General features: G+C 45.2%; 1 protein-coding gene across 2 annotated transcripts; it reads left to right on the top strand.

Annotated features, from left to right (window-relative positions):
• Nucleotides 1-1138: 1138 nt before the first annotated feature.
• On the top strand, nucleotides 1139-25432 carry Drl-2 (Derailed 2). 2 transcript variants are annotated; one of them, NM_001299442.1, is made up of 11 exons: nucleotides 1139-1594; nucleotides 7227-8100; nucleotides 12442-12569; nucleotides 12631-12868; nucleotides 12937-13105; nucleotides 13167-13324; nucleotides 13401-13546; nucleotides 21267-21703; nucleotides 21807-21947; nucleotides 22065-22361; nucleotides 22457-25432. In NM_001299442.1, the coding sequence occupies exons 2-11, from the start codon at nucleotides 7980-7982 to the stop codon at nucleotides 22566-22568; spliced, it is 1947 nt and encodes a 648-aa protein (NP_001286371.1). In that variant the 5' UTR covers nucleotides 1139-1594; nucleotides 7227-7979; the 3' UTR covers nucleotides 22569-25432. The 2 variants fall into 2 exon arrangements, with proteins under 2 accessions (NP_001286371.1, NP_610835.2); NM_136991.4 differs by having other exon boundaries at nucleotides 22457-24100.
• The last annotated feature ends 1014 nt before the right edge of the window (nucleotides 25433-26446 follow it).

The following is a 26446-nucleotide window of genomic DNA, read 5'->3' as shown; positions in this document are numbered from 1 at the left end:
TTCAGTTTCGTCGGCTGTTGAGTGACAAATTGAATTTGCTGTGACAAAATAGGGCTACTTGTAAGGGTCCATGCATCAGATCCTGTCGCAAGCACAGAGGATATATCACCCGCATACCCTCTCAGGCAATTAGAGAATTCGTACTATATCTTTCTGGCCACTAAAACACTGCTAGTTTAGGGTCAGAGAAAACAACGAATTCGGGTCTTTTATTCACTCACTCTGGCCAACATTCCCCGAATGCAACTAAAAGTGCTTCTACTACAAGTAAAATTTCACAGCAACAGTGCTGGTTTTATTTCTTGGTACTTGGAACTAGTTCATAGTAGGAGAATAGGAAAATCCTTATCCTGACTTAATAGGATGCAAAACGTATCATAAGACTTAATAAGGTGAAAATTCCTCGCCTCTTACGTACAAAGCGTTGGATATCACAATTGTGTCGAACAAAAAGATAGGAATAAAGACTTTTTTTAAAATTAAGCCCATTAAAACAGATTATATATACTGATAATATGTACTGATATTTTATTATATACTTTAGACAATAAATCTGCATAATACTTCAGTTAATATATGTTTATCTCTCATTACAAATTAGCAAATTATGAAGCGGATTTAAATAATAAACAATTATTTCAAGTACCCTTGACTTTTGCCAACTTAAATTCCCATTTATTAAATTTATTTAAATTATTCAAAATAAACACAAATTGGAGCTGGATCCGCTCTACTTGCGCTATCGGGATACCCGAAACTCAACACGACATCAAGTGCAATCATAAACAAGCGCAGTTCGCAGCAACAACAGCATTTCGCGCTGGCCATTTGCAAAAAAAAAAATGCGCAACAGTTGCATGTGGCAGCCGCCAGTGGCAACAACAACGGCAGCAACAACAACAACGACAGCAACACCAACACAAAACAAACAATTGTCCTTTCTCCGGCCCTAAAATCCGCACCCAACCCCCTGCGGCCACCCAATTTACTGCCGGCATTTTGGGAGCACCACCACCCACCGGAAGCCGAAAATGCTGCGCATGTGCCCACAGCAGAGCCGAGTCCCTTTTTCGTTACTAATTCGTGGAAATGAGAACTGAAGTCAAGGACTCCCGACGGTGGACTTTGCGTCGGACTTCAGTCGCTCGCCACTATTCGAAACACACGGTCGTCGAGGACTTTCCACCGCCGGAAAACTGTGAAAAACAGCGTGCGTGCGTGAGTGTGCGTGTGCTTCGAGGGAAAAAGCGAAATTCTCCGTCCAAACAACAGCAAACAAAACAAGCGAAGCTTCGTGGTTCCTGCGAGTTTCGCGTACCGCAAAACCGAATCATTAATAAAGAAAAGCCCTGCCGTCGACAAAATTGTTTCGCGTTGCCCACGGCTTGTTGACACGGCTTAAATGGGGCATTAAGTGCTCGGAGTTCAGTGCTGATATATGCAATTTCCGCTAATCACAAGTGCAATAATACCACACAATTCCCTGTGTGATGCCAACTGGCTAGCAGAACTAAAAGGATTAAGCTCCGGATTCACATCAGCCCAGCATTCCGAGTCGGTCGACAGGCGTTAAGCTGATTGCCCGGTGATATAAGTAAGCATTTAATGTGTTTTGTTCGCTCTGACCGATTTCAACACCCGCTTGAACCCGTCACAAGGAATCGCACCCACTTCAAACTCTCGACCGGAACTAAATAAATAATTGTGCTCGACCCCAACCATCTTACACACACACACACATGTATATATATATATATATGCTTTTCAGTTCCTTTTTTATGGTGTCACATTGCGTGACTGAGTGAACTTGCGAGTGTGGACTGACACTAATTGCAAAGTGTGAGAATGATGGCCCTTTCCTTGGGACGCCCGAAAGTAGGCAATAAAAAGTAATGAAAGCCCAAGTGGACAGCCAAAAATATTAAGATGTAGAGAAATGGTATAGAATGCACTTACTTGCACTTACTTTTAAATGGTCCTTAAGTTTACAGATAAGATAAAATGATATTCTTACTTAAAATTTAAGCAAAATAGAACATCTTTTAGATTCAACTTCTTAATAATAGCTACTGATTGTTACATTCGACAAATAAAGTGCTAAGTAAAACTGTTGACAAAGAATGTTAGTTACCACCAAACTTTTAAATTGAAATATTTCCTTAATTTATTTATGGTATGCCATTTGGCTATATGCCTTAACATTTCAGTTAGACTAAGAACAAGTTTAAGAACAAGTGGACTTAGTAAATCAGTAAATCAGTTTAATGGGGTCAGCACTTTAACAATAGTTCTAACAAAAAAACCGATATACCCAGGCATTCGAGGAGTACCCCGCCTAAATGGAGAGGAATAAAGCTGAAAATGCAAATCTCTCGTTGCGCTTGGGTTGGCCCGACACTTAGCACCACCCAACCACCCTGCAAACCTTTGGGCCAGTGCCCCAATCTCAAGCGCCCAACAACCACACCCCCAACCCACCGACCGGACCACTCAGTGCACGCCAACGCCTCGACACGACAGCCTACGTTGATTGAATGGCTAAGTGGACGGGAGCAGCAACAAAGGAGGCACAAAGTGAAACTAAAAGTTGGCCTAAGTGCGGGCCACAGTTTCGCTTTTAGCCCGGTTTTTATGCCTCAACCCCTGATTAGGGGTCTTTGGGCGAATATGCATAGATTAGGCACGCTTTTAGCGCTCGGTTGCGGGACACTCGGCTTGATGTTTCAATTAGGGGCATAAAACTGTAAAAATCGGTCTCCGTCAGTCCTGTTTTGACCCAGATAGCCGAGGCTCAGATGTCGTTGCCAGTCAGATTTTCGCACGAGCCGGGGAAAATATCATTTTAATAACCAAAATGACAGCCATAAATCAATGATTATTGCCCATTGTCTGGGGAGTTGGGCGGCATGTCGTTTTTCGTTGCCCTCGTCACTTGGAGGGGCTTTAAAACGAGGGTCCTGACTGTCGTCGAGATACTTCAGCGGAGATAAAAGTCCCTCCCTTTTGGGTGTTTTTTCGCTTAGCCCGGCTTGTGTCACTTGGCACCATAAATTTACGCCACATAATATTGAAAATTCCCATCAGACAACCGCACGGTGTTGAGTTAAACTCGTAAAACGTAATTGAGGTTGTATTTCATGTTAAATGGCCGGCTGCCCAGTGGCGTGGCGCAGTCCTATGTTCCTGTGGATCAGCCAGCTGGCAACTGGATATGCGAGATGGTCATTATGGGGTTATTTACTAGACACTCGCTTGTATGCAGACGAGCATCCTTAAAAGTCCTCATTCTGTTTACCCGGCCGTGCGGAGTAGGGAATCCACAATGCGGTTAGATCTTTGGGTCTTACCTTTAAATTATGAGCTGTGTATGAAACTGTTTTTTTTTTTTTCGTCTTTAAACACAATGGCAGTACAAGACAAGAAAGTATGCTATAGACCTCGACTATCAGATGTCCAAAATATCTAAAGGAGTTAAATAAACAAAAGAACTTTTGTTTGTATTACTACGAATTTCTGGTTAGATTTAAGTTTTTAATTTGCCACACTTTTAAAGACCACAATCTGGTGCAAAAATAAATGAGATTTGCATTTTCCATTTGCATGTATGTATCCACATTTGTTTGTGCAGTTTGACAAGCCATTAAAAATGAAATAGCAAAAATAATTGAAATGCTATTAAGATTTCCCTTTCACTGCATTATAAACATTTGCTTGAAGGAAAGTACATATGACATGACATAATTTCCAAGGATAAATGAACGCTGCAAACAGCATGGATATTTTAACGCCACTTTAATGCCAATTTGGCAAGTTAGAGATCAATAATTTTCCTAATTTATGGAAACAATAATTACAAAAGTAATTAGAGTAGCGCCACATCAAGTGGAAACTGTCATCATCCGAAATAGCACAAATTCTGAATTTAATTGCTTAGCCAGGCCTAGACACTAATGCTCAATTTCGCCGCAAACATGAATGTCTTTTATGAGGGTTCCTGGTATTTTGGATATATATTTAGCGCACATGTTTGGCCGAAAATCGTTAGTTCAGTGGAGCGCAACAACAAAATTAAACAAAATGGAACAAATCGTCCCGACATTTTCCCACCACCCCCTCCTGTTGTAATGTAAATTAATTGCCTGCACAAATTAGCCAGTCCGGCGAACATTTTGGACATTAGGCCAGGCACTTTTTGGCCAGCGCACAGAGGGGTTGTTGGTGGTGCAATTGCCAATTGTTGGGACAACATTTTCGCTAGCAATTCGCCATTAAATATACAACAATACTCAGGTAATGCCAGGTAAACATGGCAAACTGTCGCTCGTTACTTTTAATCAGTTATCAAAATTTATGGGCAACAATTTGTCCGGTCAGCGCGAAAATTTCGCATTGTGTTGCCGAAGTCCATTTTCCCAGTTGGAGTCCATTTTCAAATATTTACGCCAATTTAATGAGGTTCGGCGCGCTTGTTTATTCGCCAAATTAATGTGAGCGACGCCTATGCACTCAAAAAATAACATTTGGCAAATTGGAAGAAATATTTGTTTAAAAGAATCGCAAATAAATATTTAAAAAAGCGCCACCTGTTGGAGAGTACTGACATCTGTTGATAATGAGAATTTATGTGCAGAAATTAAAGATATTATCCATATAATGTTTTTAAAAAATGTGTACATTTTTTACGTCTATACGGACATGCAAACGGACAGATAACTAGAATGAAATTTAAGCCAAAATTTGAATGTTTCCTACTTGCATAAAACTCTTCATTGCATGCAATGAAATGAATAACAATTTACTAATGAACACGTTACTAACTAAGGACACAATCATAGAGAAACTGTAGATATTAGGTGAATGGAAATGGCCACAGGGATGACGAGGAATGCAATTCGATATTTTATTGGGGGCGGAAAAACTATTCTCATTCTGCGCCCAATCAAAGCCGAGGGCGAAACTCAATTTGAGTTTCAGTTTACTTTAATTTTGGCCACTCGCATTACTCAAATGCGAAATTTGTTTTTGTTTTTGTTGGCCAAAATAGATTCCATCGGAGTTTTAATAGCCAAGGAGATGGATATCCAGCCACATTCGGCTGTTTATCATCAGTTATATAGAATTCGGGGGGTATGCCAGTTTGGTTGCTACTACGAAAAGCCCCGCGGCTGTTTTCCCAACCCAAGCGACAACAAATGGGATTGGGAGTTGGGGCGCTGGGAAATGGGGAATGGGTATTGCGGAGTGGGTGGGCTGAAGCCATGACAGGGCATTTAGGGTCGGGTGGAGGAACCGAGCAACTGGAAAACGCTAAGCAAACAGAGCTCGAAAAGATGGAGATGGCTAAGGAAGGAGGAGAAGGAGCAATCGGTGGAAATAAAATATTAACTCAGCCCGACTCTAGCTCACGATTCAATTAGAAGCGAAAGCCATTTTATAATTGAAACGAGTCGGGAGGAGCCCGAGGCCCCATATCCCCAACCAGCGATGCGAAAGCCTTTTCAATCTAGGCCAGGCTCAGGGGGGTGGAAAATAATACACATCGATAAATATTAGCTGGGGAAAAATGATGCAAGCAGAGCGGCAAAGATTATTATTCATTACGGTTCCAGCATCACCCGCCTATTTTCCACCGAGTAATTGAAAACTTTTCCCCACCGCCAACTCATCCATTCGTGGCTCATCCTTTGCGATCATTCCCTTCGGCTTCAGAAACAACGGCCAATGCTCAATTTGTCACTTGCCGGGAGGAGAAGGTTGGTTGGCAGAATGGATGGATTCGAAGGCGTGGCAGACTGACAGATGATGCGTGTGAGTAAGCAGAAAATGCTCGAAGGAAACTTACTTTGCCCCCGGCTGCGTCCCGTTTCCTACCATCATGATTATGATTGAGTTGATGTAGTTAATATGCTATCGACTAAGATGATGATGGCTATGAAGGATGGGCACGTTTCCCCATCGGCCGCCCCATTCAGGATGTGCACCCTGCTCAATGTTTGTCTGCTGCTCCATTTAAATCAGTTACCGTGAGCTCCCCTTCGGAAAACACACAACCAAAGACACACATTTCCTTCGTTTATTTGTCTTTTGAATTATTAATGCACTCGCTGAATGACTTCGGAAGCTGGAGAACTCGTGTTTTCCATCTGCAGATGCGACTGCCTCTGCTCCTTGGCTCCCTTTCATGATGATAAAGGTGATGATGATGGGGCTGAAGTGGATGGTGGCTAGATGTGCTGATGATCTGGCCCTTAATCAAGTGATTCACTTGCCATCCCGCGGCGCTCTTTTGGGCGCAGATAAGTTTAATTAAAAAGACCGCAACATTCTTTGGTTAAGCTCGGGAATTGCTTCCATCGGCTGGGAAACTATCTACTGCTAATGAAACTTTAAAATTCCAAAAATGCTTCAAGGCAATAAGAAGAAATCGAAAATTGAAGGCAACAAACTTTTCTGATTTCGATTTTTATTGCGGCCAGAAAATGGCGAAAAGCGAGAAAAGCTGTGAGCAAAAAGCAAAAGCCAAGTGGGAAAGAGTTTACCATGGATAGAAGCAGTTTTGGTTGCTTCTTGGCAACAATTTCATTTCGAAAGCACTCCACTGTCCCGGTTCCATTGCCATGTTCACGATGCCCCACACCATCTCCCACCGGCCAACGCCCCTTGCACTTTGACCCACCTTCCTCCTCCAGTGCAGTTGGCATTCCATTCGGGTTACCTGCACACGCAACCAGCAAGGATAACCCGCAAGGATGAGGGGGTGAGAGGGGGGACAGCTGAATAAACACGTAGACCAAACAACAATGAGCAGGGGGAAAACCACCTGAACCACTTGAACCACAAACATTTCCAAAGCCAAAACTTGTTCCCTTTTCCAGTTCATAATTTATGCCAAACAAACCCATAAATACTGCCTCAAATTTATTAAAGCGCCGGCAATTTCCAACCACCAACTCATATGCGATGTAAGTCAGTTACTTTATGGAAAGTTAAGATGGATCTCCCACGGAACCCCTAAGCTGTTAATCTTTTTTCAACTTTCTAATTACTTGTGCAAAGGAAAAACTTTTATTTTGATTTTACAAATTGTTGGAACGTCACATATACACCCTCATTTCTAAGTCCTCCAATTGAGAAAACCCCATCTCCATAAACGCATCTTCTTCTGTCAACTTTATTTCTTTCTGCAGTCTGATTTGCACTAAATCAAATCACTTTTTAACCAACAGGAACTGTGGATAAACGAGGAAGAAATCGGAGGTGGAAGGCCTCTGGAGCAAGGAACATGGAGTGACTAGCAGCAGAAAAGTGGACAAAGTGACAGGCGATAGCCACAAAACAACACAGCCGAAAGAGGAAAGCAGGGCCAGTTGACAGGAGCTCAGCCAATAAAAGCCAACCAAACTCAGTCTGGGCCAAATTCGGACACACTGATGCAAAAAGGCGGCGGAGAAAGCCACCAGCAACAGCAACCGCAGCAAAACAAAACTGAAAACGGAAAAGTTGTTCTGAAACAGACTGCAGGAGGAGTTGCAGGAGGGGAATGAGGGGAGCAGCCAGCGGAAGCCGAGGCTGAAAAGTTCCCAAATTTGGCAGACAGACCCCTTTCTGGCCATCTCGTTCCCACTTTCAGCCGGAACAGTTAGCAGCAGCTGGAATTTGATTTTAACGCTTATTCGAGAGCTTGGGATCTGTTCTGGTTCTGAGTCTCTGTTTGTGGCACCAGCCACTGACAACCATCACCAAGGCAGGAGCAACTGGCAGGCGAATTAAACTCGGCACCAGGAAACTTCACCCCGGAAACCCCGCACCAACTCCCCCTGAAAGCTACGCATCAATGGCAACACATTGAGATTGGCTGTCAAAGGGGAGCAACCGGACGAAGTGGAGCTGTGGAAATGTTCGCCACTTGCGGCGACACATGCTCTGACAATTTATTGACTCCTCGCGGCACCCACTAAACAAACAAATCCCGCTCCATCATGGAACTCCTTCCTCTGAAGTCGCCCCTCCCGATCCTGCTCCTATGCCTAACCATTTCCACTTCGGTCAGCGGCTATCTGAACATTTTCATCAGCCACCACGAGGTGATGAAACTGATGGGTAAGTCCAGTCTCAGTTCCGCTTCCTAATCCATTAATGAAACCTCGAAACCACCCACTCCACCAATTGGGCTCCCCGACCCAGGATCCATGATTAATAGTTGGAGGCCGAAGTGCGACAGTACAAATTCATTGATCCCCGAACACGAAAACACAAACAGTCCCCGAAGTCGGCGACCATGTCACAGTCATTAATAGTTCGGAAATTATAGTTGACCATTAAAGAATGGTTGTTGCCGGAGGGATGGGGGGGAGGTGGAATTATATGGGCATACTTAGTGGGCGAAACCAAAACAAATCGCACACAAATCGATTTCCGCTGGGCCTAAACCACCCACCTTCACCTTGCTGACAGCTGCAAGTAGCTTTCCCCCATTTTCCGTTTCCCTCGAACATTTCCTTTGCCTCCCCACATTTCCATGTTTTCCGTGCTCGCCGTTCCCTGTTTGTTTTCTTGTTTTTCCGTTTGTTGCTCCACGCGAATTCTCGTTATTGATGGCGCCGGCTCCAGATCGAGCCAAGGCCAAGTTCCCCCGCCCAGTTCAGCCCACTCCACCAGATGGGAGTTACACGGATTTCATAGACGCGCGAAGGAGGAATGGCCTCGTGCTTGTAGTTTCGCTTGCGATTTTCCTGCTCCTCACGTTGATTAATGGATCCCAGGAACGGGAATGGAGGTGGAGGTGGGAGTGAAGTGGAAACTCCGATGGGAAGGCATGGAAACTGGCCTAGTTCGCGGTCGCTACTCCATCATTCGATGTTTAGCTGGTCACAGCATTTTCCGGCACTTAGCTGCAATTGGAGCATAAATGCTTCCATCTCATTATGCAGGTTCCACTCCACTCCGCTTCCTAGTTGCCAAATCAGGACTCTTCAATTAGTTGATGGCGTAAAAGTAATCCACAGTCAATTGGATTGCGATATGGATACTAGATTGATGGATGAATGAGCTGCGCTGCATCCAATTATTGCCACCATCTCCTGACACCCTTCAATCCCGCCTTCAGGCCATTCAAATGCAACCGGTTCAATGGGGCAAGTGGGCTCTTTCCTGGCAATTGCACTTTATAAACAACTTGTCCCGTCATTTCAACTATTTATCCCCATGCAAATCGGATTTCATTAGCCACATTTCCAGAGACGCTTTCACTTTGTTTGGTGCTCCTCGCCATTTCCTTTGCCTGGCCACGATTCTTTTCAAGCATCCTTCCTTCTTCCTCTTGGAATTCCCGCCTCCATTTCTATAAGCTCGTTATGTTTCTAACGACCAGTTAACACCCCTGGAATATTTCCCATCCAGTCCATTCCATTCGGGATGCCTGCCACCCTCGGAGTGTTTTCGATTTGAAAATTAACAAGCAGCATGAAATCAAACAAAATGACCCCCATCCTCCTCCATTTTCTCCCATCTCACACTCCAGATGAAAAATTCCTGTGCATGATTTTCCCTTAGACTTCCACCTCATTTCCCTTTCATCCTCCGTTGCTTTTCGGTCTCCATGGGAGTTTCTTCATGTGGAAGGCTCGTCACGGATGCACGAACTAGTCCCTATTCCATGCAAGCCAACTTTTTCTGGACCCTCTTGCTGCATTTCCCACATGGAAATGAGGGTTTTTCTTCCGACCATTTGTTGTGCACTTTTCGGCTTCTCTGGCGACTTTCTTGTACAAGAGTAAACAAAGTTCATTGCTTTCTACCCATTTCGTATCAATTGTCACAGCCAAAACCCTGAACTTCCCCTCCCGTGACACCCAATCCCTTCTATGAAGTGTCGAAAGCATTAAAATTAAATATTTTCTGCGCTTTTGTTGGAGATTTTCCGCCTCTGAGTTCAATTTGGATGTGTTGTCCCAGCAACGAACCATTTTCCCCGTTGCCACCGACACAGCCACTCCCCCTTCCGCCCTTTCGTCCTTCCGCTGAAGACTTTCCTGTTCAAGGGTGCGTAAAAATGCAATTTCAACAAGTTTCGCTTTGATGTGCACACTTTTTCCTTACCACCCGATCCCCTCGGACCAGCTTCCAAGTGCCCCACCCTAAGGGTGGACCACAACCTTCGGCGGGTAAGGTCTGATACTTCCCTGCGAATGAAAAGTTAATGCAAAAGAAAATTATTTTTAATGAATAGAAAACAGTCCAAAATCCGCACATTAATTTACCCCCCGTTACATGTTTCTTTTCAAGGGTGGCTTGGCATCTGGAATCCGTCTTTATTGCTCCAAAATCAGGGGGATTGGGGGAGAGGCAATCAGAAACTGTGCCAATTGAACGGGCAATCCTCATCTCTGATTCATGGGACAATTAGCAGAAACAGCCTTAATCAGCGACGAGGGGATCCTGCACTCCCCTGAGATCGGAAGAGGTGGTTGAAGGTTGGGGGTTGGGGGCTGGTGTGCACTCTCCCAACTAATGACACTAATTACCCCGGTAATCTCTTATGCAAATAGTGTCTCCTCTCGTTGGCAATGTGAGACTGCAGAACTAACTTGGAACTGGGATTCACCTTAGCCAACCAGTTTCTGCCACTATTTGGCCTTCACTCGACTTTTTCCCCATCTCTGGAGCCCCATTTCCCCATCCATGAGAATATGAGTTGCGGTTGCAGCGTCACGTGTGCGCGGCGGAGTCATTCAGAGACAATCGCAATGGCAGGAATTATAATTATGGCCAGGGAGGCAAGACACATGGAGTGGTATTACCCAGGGTCTGGAAGAAGAGGTCTTAAAGAAGGGAATATCCAGTAGAGAGCCAAGAAGAAAGGAGCCTTCATGAAAGCGGCGAAACTTTCGCAGGCAAAGTTGGCGGCACCGTGATATGAAAGACGAGCAAAGTTTGACACTATAGGGAAAGGGGTCTGATGGGAAGATATCCACCAGGAGCAGGATGAACTTGCGCAAGAGGGTGAGAACTGCCAATTGATGCTGCTTAAAGTGCAATTCAGGATTGCGCTCCCCAGTGAAGCCAATCGAGGTGACAGGTATTACGCGGGTTAAGAGAATGGAGTGGCAAAGCAGCTGCGACATCCCAGAAATCAGAACTGAATTAATTGAGACAGTCATTTATTCAAATGCCTCCTGCCTAAAACTTCATGAGAGAGAAAGGACAGAAAGGATAGATAGAAAGGCACAGGATGAGAGGGGAACATTGTCCTTTTCCGTGTTTGTGCATATTTGATGGGAAGCACTTTGGGGTTATGTTTGTGTTTTTTCACCAGCTCAAAGAAGTTTCGTGGGGTAGTAGGTAGGACCAAGTGGTGCACTTGGCCCACTCAGAGAGCCAGGTTAAAAACGCGACGGTGAGCAAAGCAATTTTGGTCTCAAAAACAAGCCAGAAATGGTAAAATGGTAAAAGAAAAGTGGAAAGCGCATAGAAAGCTGAGCTGGTGGGGAGAATCAGTCTGAAGATGTAGATGAAGCTGAGAGCAGGATGAAAGCTAACGAAAAATGCTTTTTCTTGTTCTGTAATTGGATTTAAAATTGTTTTAAGCAGCTAGCGAGCGCTTTGTTCTATCCTAAATGCAGGCGGTTTCGTCCTGCGCCAATCATCCCCTCGCTCAGTCCGCCGGAAGCGGAATTGCTACATTCAACATCCGGCGGATCGGAGCACCAGGCAGCAGCAGCTCGAACTTGAAGCTGGTAAACACCCGGCATTCCACTCCTTCCCACTCTGGTGAATAGCGAACTTAGCCTGATCCCGTGGAGTAAATAATACGCCCCTCCCCCCAAAAGGGGGGCGTCGAATAGAAATAGGAAGAGCAACAATAAAAGCGAATGAAGAAATTTAATTTCACGTCGTTTTAACTCAAGCAGCTCGTCTTTCAATGCCAGCGGGTGGGCAATTCGAATGGAGAGTGGAAAAGATCAGGACACGCCAGGACTCCTGAGCCCGCCAATGCTACTCCGTCCTATGATGAAGCAGTCGCAGTTGACACCTTTTAATATCGCCAACCCGAACAGCTTCCCCCAGGACGCCTGTCGCTCCTCATTTCGTCCTGAAGAAGAACTCGAGAAACTCCTTGCTACCTCGCCTGCTGGTGACGGATTCGATTTCGATTATTATTGTGTCTTGGGCTTTGTTTACCCACCAGCATTGTCACCTAGTGTTGCCCCCCTTTTTAACCATCCCTGTCCACTGAGAAAATCAATTTCCGCTTAATGGTAGATAGAAACGCTTGAGGGGAGTGTAAACAGCAAATGCACAAGGTTTGCTCAGCGGAAAGAATCTCCGGCTCAAATGGAGTGGGTGTGCCCAGCAAATTGCGGGGAAACTTTCGCTTTACGTCTGCAGTGCATCCGCATCCGCAACTTTCTCTACGTCCTGTTGGTTCTTTTATCCCCGCAGGACTCGAGGCGGACCTGTTCTATGTGCACGAGGGAGCCATCAACACATACGCAATGCACTTCACCGTCCCAGTGCCCGCGGATGTCCATGAGCTGGAGTTTTCCTGGCAGAGTCTGATTGCCTACCCAGTGAGTAACCAGGAGCAGTCATCTAGAACCTGCGATAATTAACCATTCCACTCTTGCCCAGCTGCCATACGCCATTAGTATTGAGTATAACAACGACCAGGAGGCACTGGGCACGCCCACGTTGAGCATTCCGCACAAGGGTCTGGTGCCACAGGAGATCGAGTCCTTCCTGGTTTACCTGCCCTGCACCGGAAATGCGAGCCTACAGATGCCCGTCAATGTCAACATGGTAGTACGGGCTCCTCCTCGATTCAACGACACCCGGCTCCACTTTAAGCGCAATAAGATCTGCGCCAAAGGTAAGTACACCCAGAACTCCATCACCCACGCCCACTTATCCATCACTCATCGGACATCCGTTTCGTAGGCATCTCACCTGAGCCCAATCAATCGCCGGCGCCAGCCCACGCACCCTCCCAAGGACCCGCCCTCCTCAGTGCCGCCGCCTGTGCTCTGGGTTTGGTTTTGGCCGTGGGACTAGTGGCCAGCATGATGTATGTGAGGGCGCGCAAACAGCTTCGCCAGGACTCGCTACAGTGGGTTATTCGCCACCCCCAATCGCCATGCCACTCCATTAACACTCATCCCCTTTTTTAGCACCAGTTTCACCACCGCAGCTTATGGCAGCCACCAAAACGTGTTCATCCGACTGGATCCCCTGGGAAGACCGCCGAGTGCCACGGGATCCTATGCGACCATTGCCAGCCTCAACAAATACCCTGCGGACAGCAAAAAGTCGTGCAGCATATTCGACCGTAAGTTCATTACCCACTCGTCCACTCGGGTGACCCCTAACCAACTCCTCCTGGCACTCCCTCGACCAATCCACAGGTTTCCGGAGCTCACCCACCCCCACGCCGTATGCCACCGCCCTGCTGCCCATGAACCTTGAACAGACCGCAGAGACGATTTACTCGAAGCCAGAGTCGATCTGTCCCTCGAGGATTTCCTACTACGCCTCCTCGCAACTGACCCAGGTGAGTGCCGTGGATCCACTATCTAACCCACTATCGACCATCCCAGGGGCTTGATTGGATTTGAAATGGGGATTTCGACTGGGGTCCACTGCGAAATCAAAGCCTTTGATATATTACGACACGTGGCAGGCGCAAATGGAAATGGAGATACCCTTGAAGCTGATTTCGCTTCCCTGTTGCCAGGACTACCCTCTAATTTGTGCCAAGGACCACTCGATTGCTCCCCAGGCGGAGGACCCGCTCCCAACCCACCTTTAGCTACCTTTCCTCGACGATAAAAATTAAATTCTAATTTATATTTACGAGCTGATAAAGCTCCCGTAGTGCGTTAAACTCGAAACAAGAGCCATTCATAAACATGCGGCTTTTCCCACCCCGCTCCCCTCGAGGATGTCTGGATGTCTGGGTCTGATTTCGAAGGGGGAAACTTTCGTGCGGCACTCACGTACTTCATGTGGCAGGTGGGAAGTGGAAGTGGAAGCTGGGCGAAGGTGAAGGCGACACACAAACCCAGTGCCTCGAAAGGCGGAGCATGTGAGTCTCTCGAGGAAGGAGGTGGAATGTCCGCCTAGATAAGCGAATAGTGCTCCATTCAGGGAGACGCAGACAGTCTGGCCCTGTTTATCTCGGTTTTCGCTTCCAATCCAGTGAATTTTAGGCAATGAATACCCCTTGGGCGAAAATTAGTAAACTTAATACAAACTAACCACTGAATGAACCAAACCATTAGGGTTCCATCCAAAGCACTGGGATTATATTCCATCAACTTGGGAGTTGAAGTCTTTCGCTCCCTCTTTAAAAGCACTTCTCCCTCTAGGGAGAACATTAGCATTTCTTTCGAGCCAAGTTAACTTTCTTGGTGTCTAGGAAATCTCAGCCAAATTGGAATAAATTATTTAGCAGCCTCTTTCAATTGTGGTCCTTGTAAACATTCCGGGGACCCAGTCTGCTTTTTTCTAGTCGTACTCCATAGCCTACCATCATGATGTCTGGCCCATTTTCGTCACCAAGTTCTAACGCAATTTCCATCGACCCATAATTAAATATTCAATTTCCTTGGAAACTGGATGGGATTTTTATGTGTTCAGCTTAATTCGTCTCCTTGGGCCTGATCCGCCGTTGTTTGTTTAGACTTCCATTCCATGCTCATTATGGGAACAGCCTCCAATCGCAGATGGAATGGGTGGCAAGAGCTGTTCCTCCATCTACTTACACGGCTATCGGGCCGCACACAATGCCAAGAGTCATATCCATTTGGATTCGCCTCTATCTAGTGGAAGGATGCACGCATCGAAGCAGACGGCTGGGAATTAAATGAATTCTCCGTCCCTCTCTCGCCATGCTCCATCCCACTCGCACTCTCTCCAGAGATACACATATATCCCTTTCCACCAAAATTTAAGTGGATGCGGAGTGGAGATGGAAGTGGGGATGCGGTTGGGGGGGGTGAGAGTGCTTGCCATAATTATTGTTGTTCCGTTATGTTCAGCTCGCTATCCAAAGGATCCTTTGCACCCCAGCTCCCTCCTTTCCTTTTGGCCAGGCTTTTGGCCATGTGTGAGCGTTAAGCGAAGTATGGCACATTTGGGGGCACAAACAAGAGGCGAACGCACTCATTTAGTCAAACAATTATATCCAATTGCACACAGATACTCTACGCACCCACACACACACACACGCATTCGAGGTCTGGCTCTGTTCATTTGTGTGGAAATATCTCATTTGGGTGTGGAGCCATCCCCCCTTCCCGCCCCCCTTTGGTTTCTATTAAATCAGTCTATAAACGTCGGCCAAATTGCTTTAATGTGCAGCGAAAGTTTAGCAAAAAGCAGTTACAATGGGGTTGCAAAGGGGGTGCTAGGGGTGGAAGTGAGGAAAGTAGTGGCACATAACAATAAAAACAGCAGCGAACTGAAACCAGACTACAGCTGTTGAAACATGACTTTGTGCTTGTTTAGAAACACTTGCAAAATATTATTGCAGCACCAACAACAAAAGGCAAATTCCAAAGGGGCTGCTAAAAGTAAGAACAACAGGGCGGATGCGCAATGTTCCGTAGATCCAGAAGGCATTGAAACTGAATCCAAACAGAGGCATTAGTATATTGGATCAGCTGGAAGAAGAAAGAGAAAGAGAAAGGGAACTGGAGCAAAGAGTGGAATCAGAGCGAAAGGAACCCAGAATGTAATGGGTTAAGCGAAGCCGGGAACATCGTGCCACGCATTTGAATGGCATCATTAGGGAGAAAGTTGTCGAAGTACTTGTACTCGCACCACGGAGGAAATTACGAGGCGAGGAGCCAAGAAAAGTTGGAAATTAATTTCCACGGAACTGCGAGCATGTCCTCCTGTTTTATGGAGATTACTGGATCGACAAATGGCTGACTAACCTGAGCAGCAGCAGGAACAGGTGCTAATTAAAAATGTTGTTGTCGCCCCATTAAAGAAATTTGTAAATCAACCTACTCAGCAGGGGGTGAAGTCAAGCTCCACGGGGGGATGTTCAGTGAAAAGGGGAGCTGACTATCAAGGCCTTGGGAGTTCTACACCCAGTGAAAGTCGGCGACACGTAAACCATTAATGGATTTACTACTGTTGTTGCTTTTGATTAAAAGGCATTACTTACATTCGGAACAAAACTTGGGTAGAGGTTGAAAAAGAGAATGACAGTTAATGGGTGTCGTGGTATGTGACCAGCCAGGTGACGAATCCAAGGGGTTAAGCCGGCGAACAAAAGCCGTCGCCAAAGGTTGACAAATTACCCAAACGTCGGTCGATATTTTTTTCAAGTCGCTCAACTCTCAGCCATCCATCCGTTGGGGATTCCCCTTTGGTCAGGCAAACTGCGGCGGATGCTTTTGTCTGGCATTACACTATATTGATTGCTTCCTGTCAGCCGCAGGAGAGACAAACGGAAGTGGCGGATGTATCTTTTGTTCCGATTTTCCTTTGTGGTCCAAGGACCAAAGACCAGGCGCTGCCCCAACCCCTTTTCCTTGCGGTGCCATTTACACACTGCACTTTACTTTTTGCGTTGGCGCAACATGGAAATCACCGAAAACGAATTAGAGTACACGACTTCTCCATTAAAATGGCCGCCTTCAGCTTTAATTGACAGATTTCGTTGGTCACTTAAAGTACCGGTCTTGGGAGCAACGAACTGAGCCAAACTGCAGACCAGTCAGTAGCAAATTAATTTAATTTGCTAAGTCAACAAACCGAGAAAATCAATCGAACTCCGTGCGGGACATGTGTAAATTGTGCAACCGCATTATTAAATGCTGAGCCAAAAGGTGGTGGTGAAAATAGTGGGAAGTGTGGGAAGAGGGGGTGGGGCAGACAGGTAAGTACCTTGGGGCGTGGCCAGAGCACGCAATGGCTAATTGAAAGGCAATTATGCGTGATTAAGTGCGTGTAAGCGGCGACTTTGGTTAAGTATGCGCCACCTTTAATTAGAAACCAGTAAAACGCCGGCCAGCCGACATCTTCTCCTCTTCAATTATGCATTAGTCGAAAGAACCTTTTTGGTTGCCCCAAAAACGCTTATTAAACGACGGGCCTAACGAGGTCGGACTCATCAAAATGCCATGCATCAAAAAGTATGGCGAGGGGTGTGGCGGTTCGGGCCATGGCCAAATCGATCAGCCATAAATCAAACGAAATTCAAATTAGTTGGTGCCGGCAAATTAGAAGGCACACACAGTTTGTTCTGGCAGCATCGGCCATGCAAATGCCAAAATAATGAGAGTTCAGTTAGTTGGGTCGGAAAAAAAAAATTGGAAAGGCTGAGGGAAAAGTCAGACAGAGAGGCTTTCCACCTTGATTAAAGGCTTTTCCCCAGGGGAAAGCGGGTAGGAAGGGGGATGGTACCAAAATGGCCAAAAGACCTGTTGTCGGGTAAATTGAAATATAATTGAGCCAACGGCGTGCAGGACGCACTGTCAGCTCCACCTGGCAGCCAGCTTTTCATCTGGTTTCACTTCACTGCCATGGCTTATTAGGAGAAGGCGACAGGTCGTATACGTGATACGTACAAAATGCTGTCATTGCCTCATCTAAAGTAAAATTCAGTGCTAGTGGGAAAATAACGCAGAAAGTGCATGCACACAACATAGCAACAGCATGAACAGCATTTTGCATAGTTGCATTTTGTGTCAACAATTTTTTGGCACAGTGGTTTTTAAACAATGCTTGGAGAAATCCGAGTTCACTTATTAACGCAATACAAATAAAAGTGTCTAAAATAGTCTAAAAACCAAAGTAACATTTAATTTTTTATACCTCAATAGCTGACTTTATGCATTTATATTCATATTTTCGGATGCACACAATCGTTGAGTTTATACGAATTTGATTTATAACCTTACTCGACATTTTGGTTAATTAATTAATGTATAACAGACTGCACTTTTAAATTTCTCTCTCTCTCTCTCGTTGTGTATTAAAAGAAAAGTTTCCCACCGAATTTTGTTCGAGGTTGCCCAACACGAAAGTTGCCGCGGTGAGACTTTATTAAAATATTTACGCCCACCCGGCCCACTGTGCGGCGTTGGAAAATTGTGTGAAAATGTTGTGCTGCTTTTCCCTCGGCTGCTTGCCAAAAAGTTGGACTGCAGCTTCGGTTTGCCGGCAAGTGACGTGCTGACGGGCGACGTTCTGGCAAAATTGTCATCAAGCGTTTTTAATTACAAGCGGGATTGGTCCACCGACGGAGGGCGTGGCGGGGGCGGTGTAGAAGTGGAGTGCTGGAGCGGTTGACGATGGCGACGATGGTTGCGGTTGTTGTTCCTGCGGGCAGCCATAGAGCTGCAAGTGACATAAGCAAATCAGACGCCTGTCAAGTCGTGTGTGTTTCGTTGTTTGTGCTTACGTCATTTGCAGGACACAGCCAGGACCCAACAGCGCCCTCCTTTCACCCCGGTTGTCATTAGAAATGTCACAACAGCCAAGCAGCAGCCACAGCAACAGCAGCTGCAATCCTGTCCTCAAACAGCTATCTAGTCCGTATCCTTGACGCCCAGCTGCAAATTCTGTTTCGAAATCCAAGCTCCCCATGCCCATCGTTTCACGATCAAAAATGGTCGAGGCCATTTGGCAATTGGCAGTTATTTTTGGCCTGCTTGGCCATTTCGAATTTCAAATGAAATGGCAAGCAATAATGCCCCGTCGTTTGACATTCGCATTTAATATCGAAAACCGAAATGAACATTTTCATTTGCAATTTAAACTGGGTGGGCAGCACTCCTATAAAATCCATTGCCCCCTTCTTTATTTATTGGCAACAAACATTGGCCCAATTTGGTTTTAATTTTACTGACATTTTTCGCATTTATTGGCCAGCTCACACAGAGGAAAATCTGAAGTATTTCCTCAATGACAATCAGCTAAGATGGAGAGCAATAAGGCCATGAGAGCACAAGTCAATTGAAGTGCACAATTGGTTTATTTTAAACTGAACTGTGTCCTTAAACTATTTGCTAAGCCACTCAAAGTGCTTTGGAAAAGTTGCAAGATTGATAAAAGGGCGATTTGTAATGCTTCTAGAAATGCTGAAGAGTTTTAATTTGTTTACTGAAGAGGTCACTTTAGGTACACGAAATATGTATATTAATGCCAATTAAGTAGAACGAATTGCCAAGAGTTTGTTTACAGGCTACAAAGCAATTATAATTTAAATGCAGAGATTTCTTTAATAAGAAGTTAACTCTGTTCAATTGCTTTTTCGTCATTTATTGTTGAACGGACTAATCAAATTGTAATTGCCGTTGAACTGGGCTCATTAACACATTAAGGCACACGTTCTGCCAGAGCTTTAAGGCATGCCACAAAGGATTCAGGATGCGGCCAGGACTCGTAATGAAACCAGACAGGTTCAAGGTCTGGCAGACAATCTGGATCTCCGGATGGGCGAACGGGGCGGCGCCTTTGCATGTGAATCTCTGAGGATTTATGGCTCAGCGAGGACATGCCCCACCAGTTGACCAATCGCAGCCAGCCAGCCAGGGATCTCCTCGTCCACTTTCTCATCCCACTCGGCGGGACAGCTTTGATGATGGAGTGCGATATTGTTGCGTTTTAATTGAATTTTCTTTGTGGGCCAAAAGCAGCAGCAAACGCGGCAGCAACAGCAGCAGCGGCAGCACGACAAACACAATAAAGGACAAACAGCAGGAGTCGCAGGCGGGCAGCAGGACATCAGGGGCTGCCCCCCCCCTTTCAGGAAAGTGGCAATGAAGGCAATAATGAAATGAAATTCACTAACAAAAGGCAGCCAACTATTGTTTTTATTGCCTTTTGTCGCTGTGGCTGTTGCGAATGTGCTGCAATTGTGTCGTTTGGCTTCCTCGCGGCGGTCGTGTCCTTTTGTCCTGCCTTTTGCGGGAGCTGTTGTCAGACCACACCAAATAATATAATTCCCGCATATTGCCGTCGGTGGCTTTTAATAAAAACGCCATCCACCTGCTGCTCCAGCTCCTGCTCCTCCCGCTGCTCCCGCTGATCCTGCTCCTGAAACCTGATGGAGATTTAGTGTCCAGGGAAAAGCCACTCGAATCCACTTGAACTCGGCCGCAGTTATGCAGATTTCCGAGGGAGTTGTGCTGATTTTTCTTGTGTTTATTAGACCGAGTTTCTCTTAGTTTTTTTTTTTTTTTTTCGTTTTTTATCTATTTTTGTTTCGGCCAACTGTTTCATGTTGTGCGGGAATAAATGTGCTGTGTAGGCTGAAATTTAAGCGAGCGAACCGAGTTGGTGTGCTCTGCTAGCCCCATTCCATAGCCGACTTTCTGGTTATCTGGCAGCAGACTTTGTTTGCCCAAGACGAGTTCGCAATTTCCTACAGCTGAGCTCCCCAGTTCCAGCTACGGAAAATTCAAGCTCCCCATCAACCGACGGCTGTGCAAACATAATGCTCGGCGAATTAAAGCTTTTTTGCCAGCCAATAAATTATTCATGCTGTAAGACAAGCGAGCGGATGGGTGGGAGGGGGGGGGGGGTTCGAGGGGCTAAATTATAGCTGAAGAAGATGTGGGAGTGCCTTGGAGCGGAAACGGAACTCAATTCATTAAAATGAATGAACGGAGGAGCGCAGCCGAGTGCATGACTAACGGTAAACGGATGCAAGTCGAAAGATGCAAATCCGGCAGCTGAAATTGCTGTTTCTGTTGCCAAAGTCCTTGCCAGTTGGCCTTTTTTTTGGGGGGGGGGGGCTCTCTGGTGGCGAAGGGTCCTTAGTTGGCCCAAATTAGATGGGGCACGGAAATATGGAAATTTATACAGTTTCCTTGACTCAAGTGTCCTGCCACTGAGCAGCTTACTTGAGCGGAAACCCCTTTCCCGAAGTAATCTTGATTGCAATATTGGATCAAAGTCACCTAAACACGGGGGGTAGATCGCCGCCCATCGTTTTGGATACTCGAATTTTCACACGCACACGTTGCACATTCACTGCTTATATATTAATTGCTGAATTCATTATTAATAGCTTTGTGTGTTGGGTGCAATCAACACAAAATTTTATAAATTCAATGCTTAAATAGCGTTTAATACATGTGGCAAGTTGAGTGAATAATTTTAATGTCAATATACATTTCAAACATTTCGATTGGAATGAAGTGTGTGTGTATAAACTGTATAAATATTAGGACTATAACAATGCCAGTGGTTTGTTATTATGTTTATTTATTTTGCATTAAATTAATTTCATTCATTTTTGCTTTCAGCCTTGCAGCCTATCGACGCCGAAGAGCATCCGAAGCAACGGCAATGGCAACTGCACCAGCGGAAGTGGCAGCCTAAGCCTTTTTGGAGGCATCCCCACCGGCAGCACCATCACCATGGCCAGTCACGGGGAGAAGGGTAACCAACGGCTGCGACGGATAACCAGCGTCCAGCCCGGTGCCCTCAGCTACGAGGAGCTGGTCAAGGAGGGCACCTTCGGCCGGATTTACGCCGGCAAGCTGGGCGAGTCATGCGAGGCGCTCGTAAAGACCGTCATCGATGGCGCATCGCTCACCCAGGTGGCCTGCCTGCTGCAGGACGCCTCCCTGCTGATCGGCGTCAGTCATCAGCACATCCTGGCACCGCTGTTGGCCAACACGGAGCTGCCGGGTCCACCGGAGATTGCCTATCCCCATCCGTCCAAGGGCAATCTCAAGATGTAAGTACAAAATGGAAGGTGTAAGGGAGTTTAGGAAATCTCTAAAGACCTATATATATATCAAACAATTATTAATTCTTAAATCACATTCTTAATACTTAAGGTACTTGCAAAAGTCGCGGGAATCGAGCACAGCATTGAGTACGCGCCAACTGGTTGAGTTTGGGCTGCACATCACCAAGGGATTGGCCTATCTGCACTCACTGGGAATCGTTCACAAGGACATTGCTACACGCAATTGCTAGTGAGTATTCAACATATATACCGCATTCGGTCTACCACTATTGATTATTTAAACAAAATAAATAATAATAATAAATAAATTATAAATAAATTATTATTTTATCACACCTTCTTACAGCCTTGACGAAGAGTCCTATGTGAAGATCTGCGATAGCGCCCTCTCTCGCGATCTCTTCCCAGACGACTACGACTGTCTGGGCGACAATGAGAATCGCCCGCTGAAGTGGCTGTCGCTGGAATCCCTCCAGAAGCGGGTCTATGCCACCCAGGGCGACGTGTGGGCCTTGGGCGTGACCTACTGGGAGCTGGTCACTCTGGCGCAGATGCCGCACGAGGAGGTGGATATATTCGAGCTTACCAATTACTTGGCTGCCGGCTTCCGGCTGGAGCAGCCAGTCAACTGCCCAGATGAATTGTAAGTAGCCCCTGGAAAATATTGCTGAATTTACGAAAAATATAAATATAAATTTCACTCTCTTCCCTTACACCGTAACTTTAACCAACCCTTAGCTTTACGGTTATGAACTGCTGCTGGCACTGCGAGGCCAAACAGCGACCTACGCCCTCACAGTTGCTATCGTATCTGCAGGACTTCCATGCGGATCTGGGCATGTACATCTAAGCGAGACGAAGGACTGACGACGGATGAGCGGTATCCAGGTGGAGTCAAGCGGAGCGAAGCCCAAAATAAATTAATTGAAACTTTTGCATTTTAAATGTGAGATTAAATGTGAATTTACCTGTTAGAGTTTGGCGCAAAACCAATTACACTGAAAGCCAGCTAACTTCAGATACGTAAGCACACGCATATACACACACCAGTACACTGGGATGGACCTCAATGAGTTGAAAATAACTATTAAAATTAATAAAAGCAGTTAAATTAACATGTAGCTTAATATCACGGAAACTGCCTCAAGAAATATACCACAAGGCTATGCTAATAGGGTAAATTAACATGGGCCACACTGCGTATGAGCGATGTGTATACCAGCTAGTGCGCACAAATGAACATCGAATGCTTTAAGGCCACACGGCGTATGAGTGATGCAATTTTCTGGCCTTAATGTTGAATCTTTCCTCGAACAAATGGCCACACTGCGTATGCGTAATGCTTTAGACCAACGCACTGCCCTTGAAAGCCATACATCAAAGCAAGTCAAAAGTCAAATAACAACTGAGGTCCACCCAACAATAGAAAAGCTATGATTTTCCAACCCGTTGACACAAGGCCCGGGTCGAACTGGCCACCCGAGTGGCATGTGGGTTAAGCGTTAGATAAAACTGACATTTAAGTAGTTAGCAATTGAATAACAAACACTCACACGCGGCGAAACACATAGAATCACACAGACACATACACGAACCTTAAATGATAAATGAATGTGAATTATTGATGTGCATATTTTATTGAATGTGTGTAGAGTGTAAGCACAGGACGAAGGATTGAACGGGAAGAGATGCGACAACAGGATGCGGAATCTTTTGTTCACAAATGTTGTCCTCGAGATTGTTACGAATGCGATATATTTATTTACCTTGATTATTATTATTACTATTGCGTATGTCATAAGGGAGGAAGTTCAAAACAGAATCTGAATCAGGTGAAAAGCAAAAAAGAGCAAATGTTAAGCCGATGGCAAACAACCGATGAACATTATTCACACCCACGACCACAAACACAACTACACACTCGCTTGCATAGAGCTCCCTTAGCACCTTAACCCCAGAATGCCCTGCATCGTTTACAACCTCCACAACTTGTCCCAACTTGCTCGTATAACGCACTAATTCAGTTTCGGAGAAACTTGTCGCAATCGTTTCGTTGCTCAATTATTTCGAAGTCAAAGGACAGGGGGAATAATCTCCGCTTCTGGCAGGATACGCCATGAAAAATGCAATATGCAGCTGGCTTTTCGCTCAGTGCATTTGTGAGTGTCTGCGTTCGCTTCTCAAACTGTCACTTGGCCCCAATCCGAGCCAAAATCTCCAGCTTAAGACGTCCCTGCTGCTTGTGTACGCCTTTTAGTTGAATTAGCCAGAAATTGTTTCTGTTTCTGTTTCTATCTCTGTATCCATTTCCTCAGAGTTGTGTATTAATTTGCCTTTCCGTTAGCCAACTCAGGCGGCAACTTAAAGTTGTCAAGCCCCCCCACAAAAAAAAAAAACACCCACAACCCCCAGAAGATTTGGAAAATGCAATGGGATGAGAGTGGATGTGCCCAAAAGACTTTAGAGAAGGCAGACACCCATCCCAAAATATTTTCCAATTAATAAATAGCTAAAGGCCGCCACTTAAACGTAGTTTAAATGTTCTCCGTAGTAATCAAAGAAAAAAGAATCTGAAAGAAATGCAAATAAGAACACAACAACCAGTCACGCACCGAATTAACTAAGGTCGAAATAGAAAATAGTTCCAAACCAGCAGCTGCTTATTATTCGTCTAGCTACGTAAGCCATCTCCGATATTGTTTATTCTTAAGCTTCGCACTCGACTATGGAAACGTTACTAAGCAAATACTGAACTGTAAACTATCAAAGCTCTCTGCATTTAATAAATATCCCCAAAAATAAGGCTGCCAGGCAGCCAACTAAACTCAGCACACTCACAGAAAACACCCACACGAACAACAACAATTAAAGATAACCGGGGATGACGAGGAGAACTTTAAATATATTATAAAGCTAAGGAGACGGAGCTCTGGAATCAAAGGAGCAGCCCACTACTATAACTAACTGAATGTGTTTCATGTTTATATATGTGTACGTGAGTGTATGTCTATGACTAAACGTATATTTTGTCGTCAAATTGAAAACTAACTGTAAAGGCTATTAAGAGGAAAAGCAACCCCAATACCAACAAACGTGTAAAGCCCGGAAGGCAGCGGCTAAAACACACACAACCAGACGCACACTCACACACATCTACACATACACACACACACTCACATTCACAGAGCGGAAGCCTAGAAACCACAAAGCAAAACAAGTTGTCATTCACTCTACATATGTCTCACTCTTTAACTCTATATAGATGTATATCCCTGTATCCTACTTTTAGATATACTCTAGCGTATGATTGTATGTGTATACAAAAACTCGAAACTAATGTGTTTTCGTCTAGAAACGAAATGAAGAAGGAATATATCTGCTAAGGCACACAAACATTCGCAACACTCGAAACACTCAAAATACTCAAAACACACTGACACCTTTGAGACCCCACCCCCCTCTATCTATTCGAACGCTATTCTAAGTGGGCGTGGCACCAAGATAAAGCTAAGAACCAGAACGACAACCTTAAGCAGAAATTCAATTTTTGTGAAGAGCGGCAGCCGGAAACGAAAAACAGAAGAAACAGAAAAACTCGGAAACAAAACAAACAAAAAACAAAGCAAATAAATTAAATGTTCCTTTTGAATCATAAACAACAAAAAATTGCAATCGAGCAATCCCAGTGCTTTATTAATCAACTGACGGTTTGTATAATGGGGGGCAGTCCAAAGAAAAAAATCAGGATGCATTAAGGGCGGAGCCGCTGGACGGGCGGCATCCATTCCATGCGAGGGCACGTTCGCACACAACAGGAGCGGTTCAAGGACCCGCGCCAAAAAGGGGCCCATTGAATGAACTGACCCCATGCATGTGCTATATTTACTTTAAAAAACAACATTATTTAGTGCTTTTTATGATGTTAAGCCGAAGGAAGGTAAGTGAAATCAATGGGCTCTTGTCTTGGTTGAACCGCTCCTGGACAGGGTCCGCTATCCTTCGAGCCAGAAAAACATATTTGCCGTGCGTGTCAAAAACTGAGCGATGCGCATTTGCTGACCCCATGCTACCCTTTCTTGATGGGCTGCGTTTGTGCCGCTCTAATTACGAATAATTTTAGGACAGGGTATCGAACTGCATATACCCTAAAACGAAAAAAAAATACTCTTCGATATCGTTAGTTGCTAAAGAGAATTAGTTAGCTTTTTCATAAGTGGGGACTTAGAAGCTCTACAGGAACTTAGTATATTGTAAATGATTTTAGATAATTGAAGGCCTAACTCTTTAAGAAAAGACATTTCTTGACATCCTTGATGCTTAAACTAGCAGTACTATTTAATGGTAAATATTTAATTAGCTGTGCCAAAAACATACTCATTACTATAGAAAGAGTACCCAAAGATGCCATATCGCCTTAAGTCGACTGTAGTACGCCGGGTGGACTTAATCGCTTTTCTCTTGTTGGTAGCTGTCAGTGGACATTCGCTTTTTCTGCCATCCTCCAAACGACAAAACTTTGAGTAGCAGCCCCTCTAGAGGGAGGGGGGGGTGGCGTGTCCAGCGGGGGTTGCCGCTGTGTTATGTGTTTGCCTTTGAGTCGGCAAAAAAAAAATGGAATCGGAAAACAAAACAAACTAAATGGGAAAATCCGGACGCAAGTTTGCCGTGGAACAACACCGTTGGCCCTGCGTACGAGGAAAATGGGAAATCGGAAGTGCGGGAAGCGGA

Source organism: Drosophila melanogaster, chromosome 2R (genome assembly GCF_000001215.4).
Source record: "Drosophila melanogaster chromosome 2R".
NCBI lineage: Eukaryota > Metazoa > Arthropoda > Insecta > Diptera > Drosophilidae > Drosophila > Drosophila melanogaster.
This window is presented reverse-complemented; position numbering and strand designations above follow the sequence as displayed.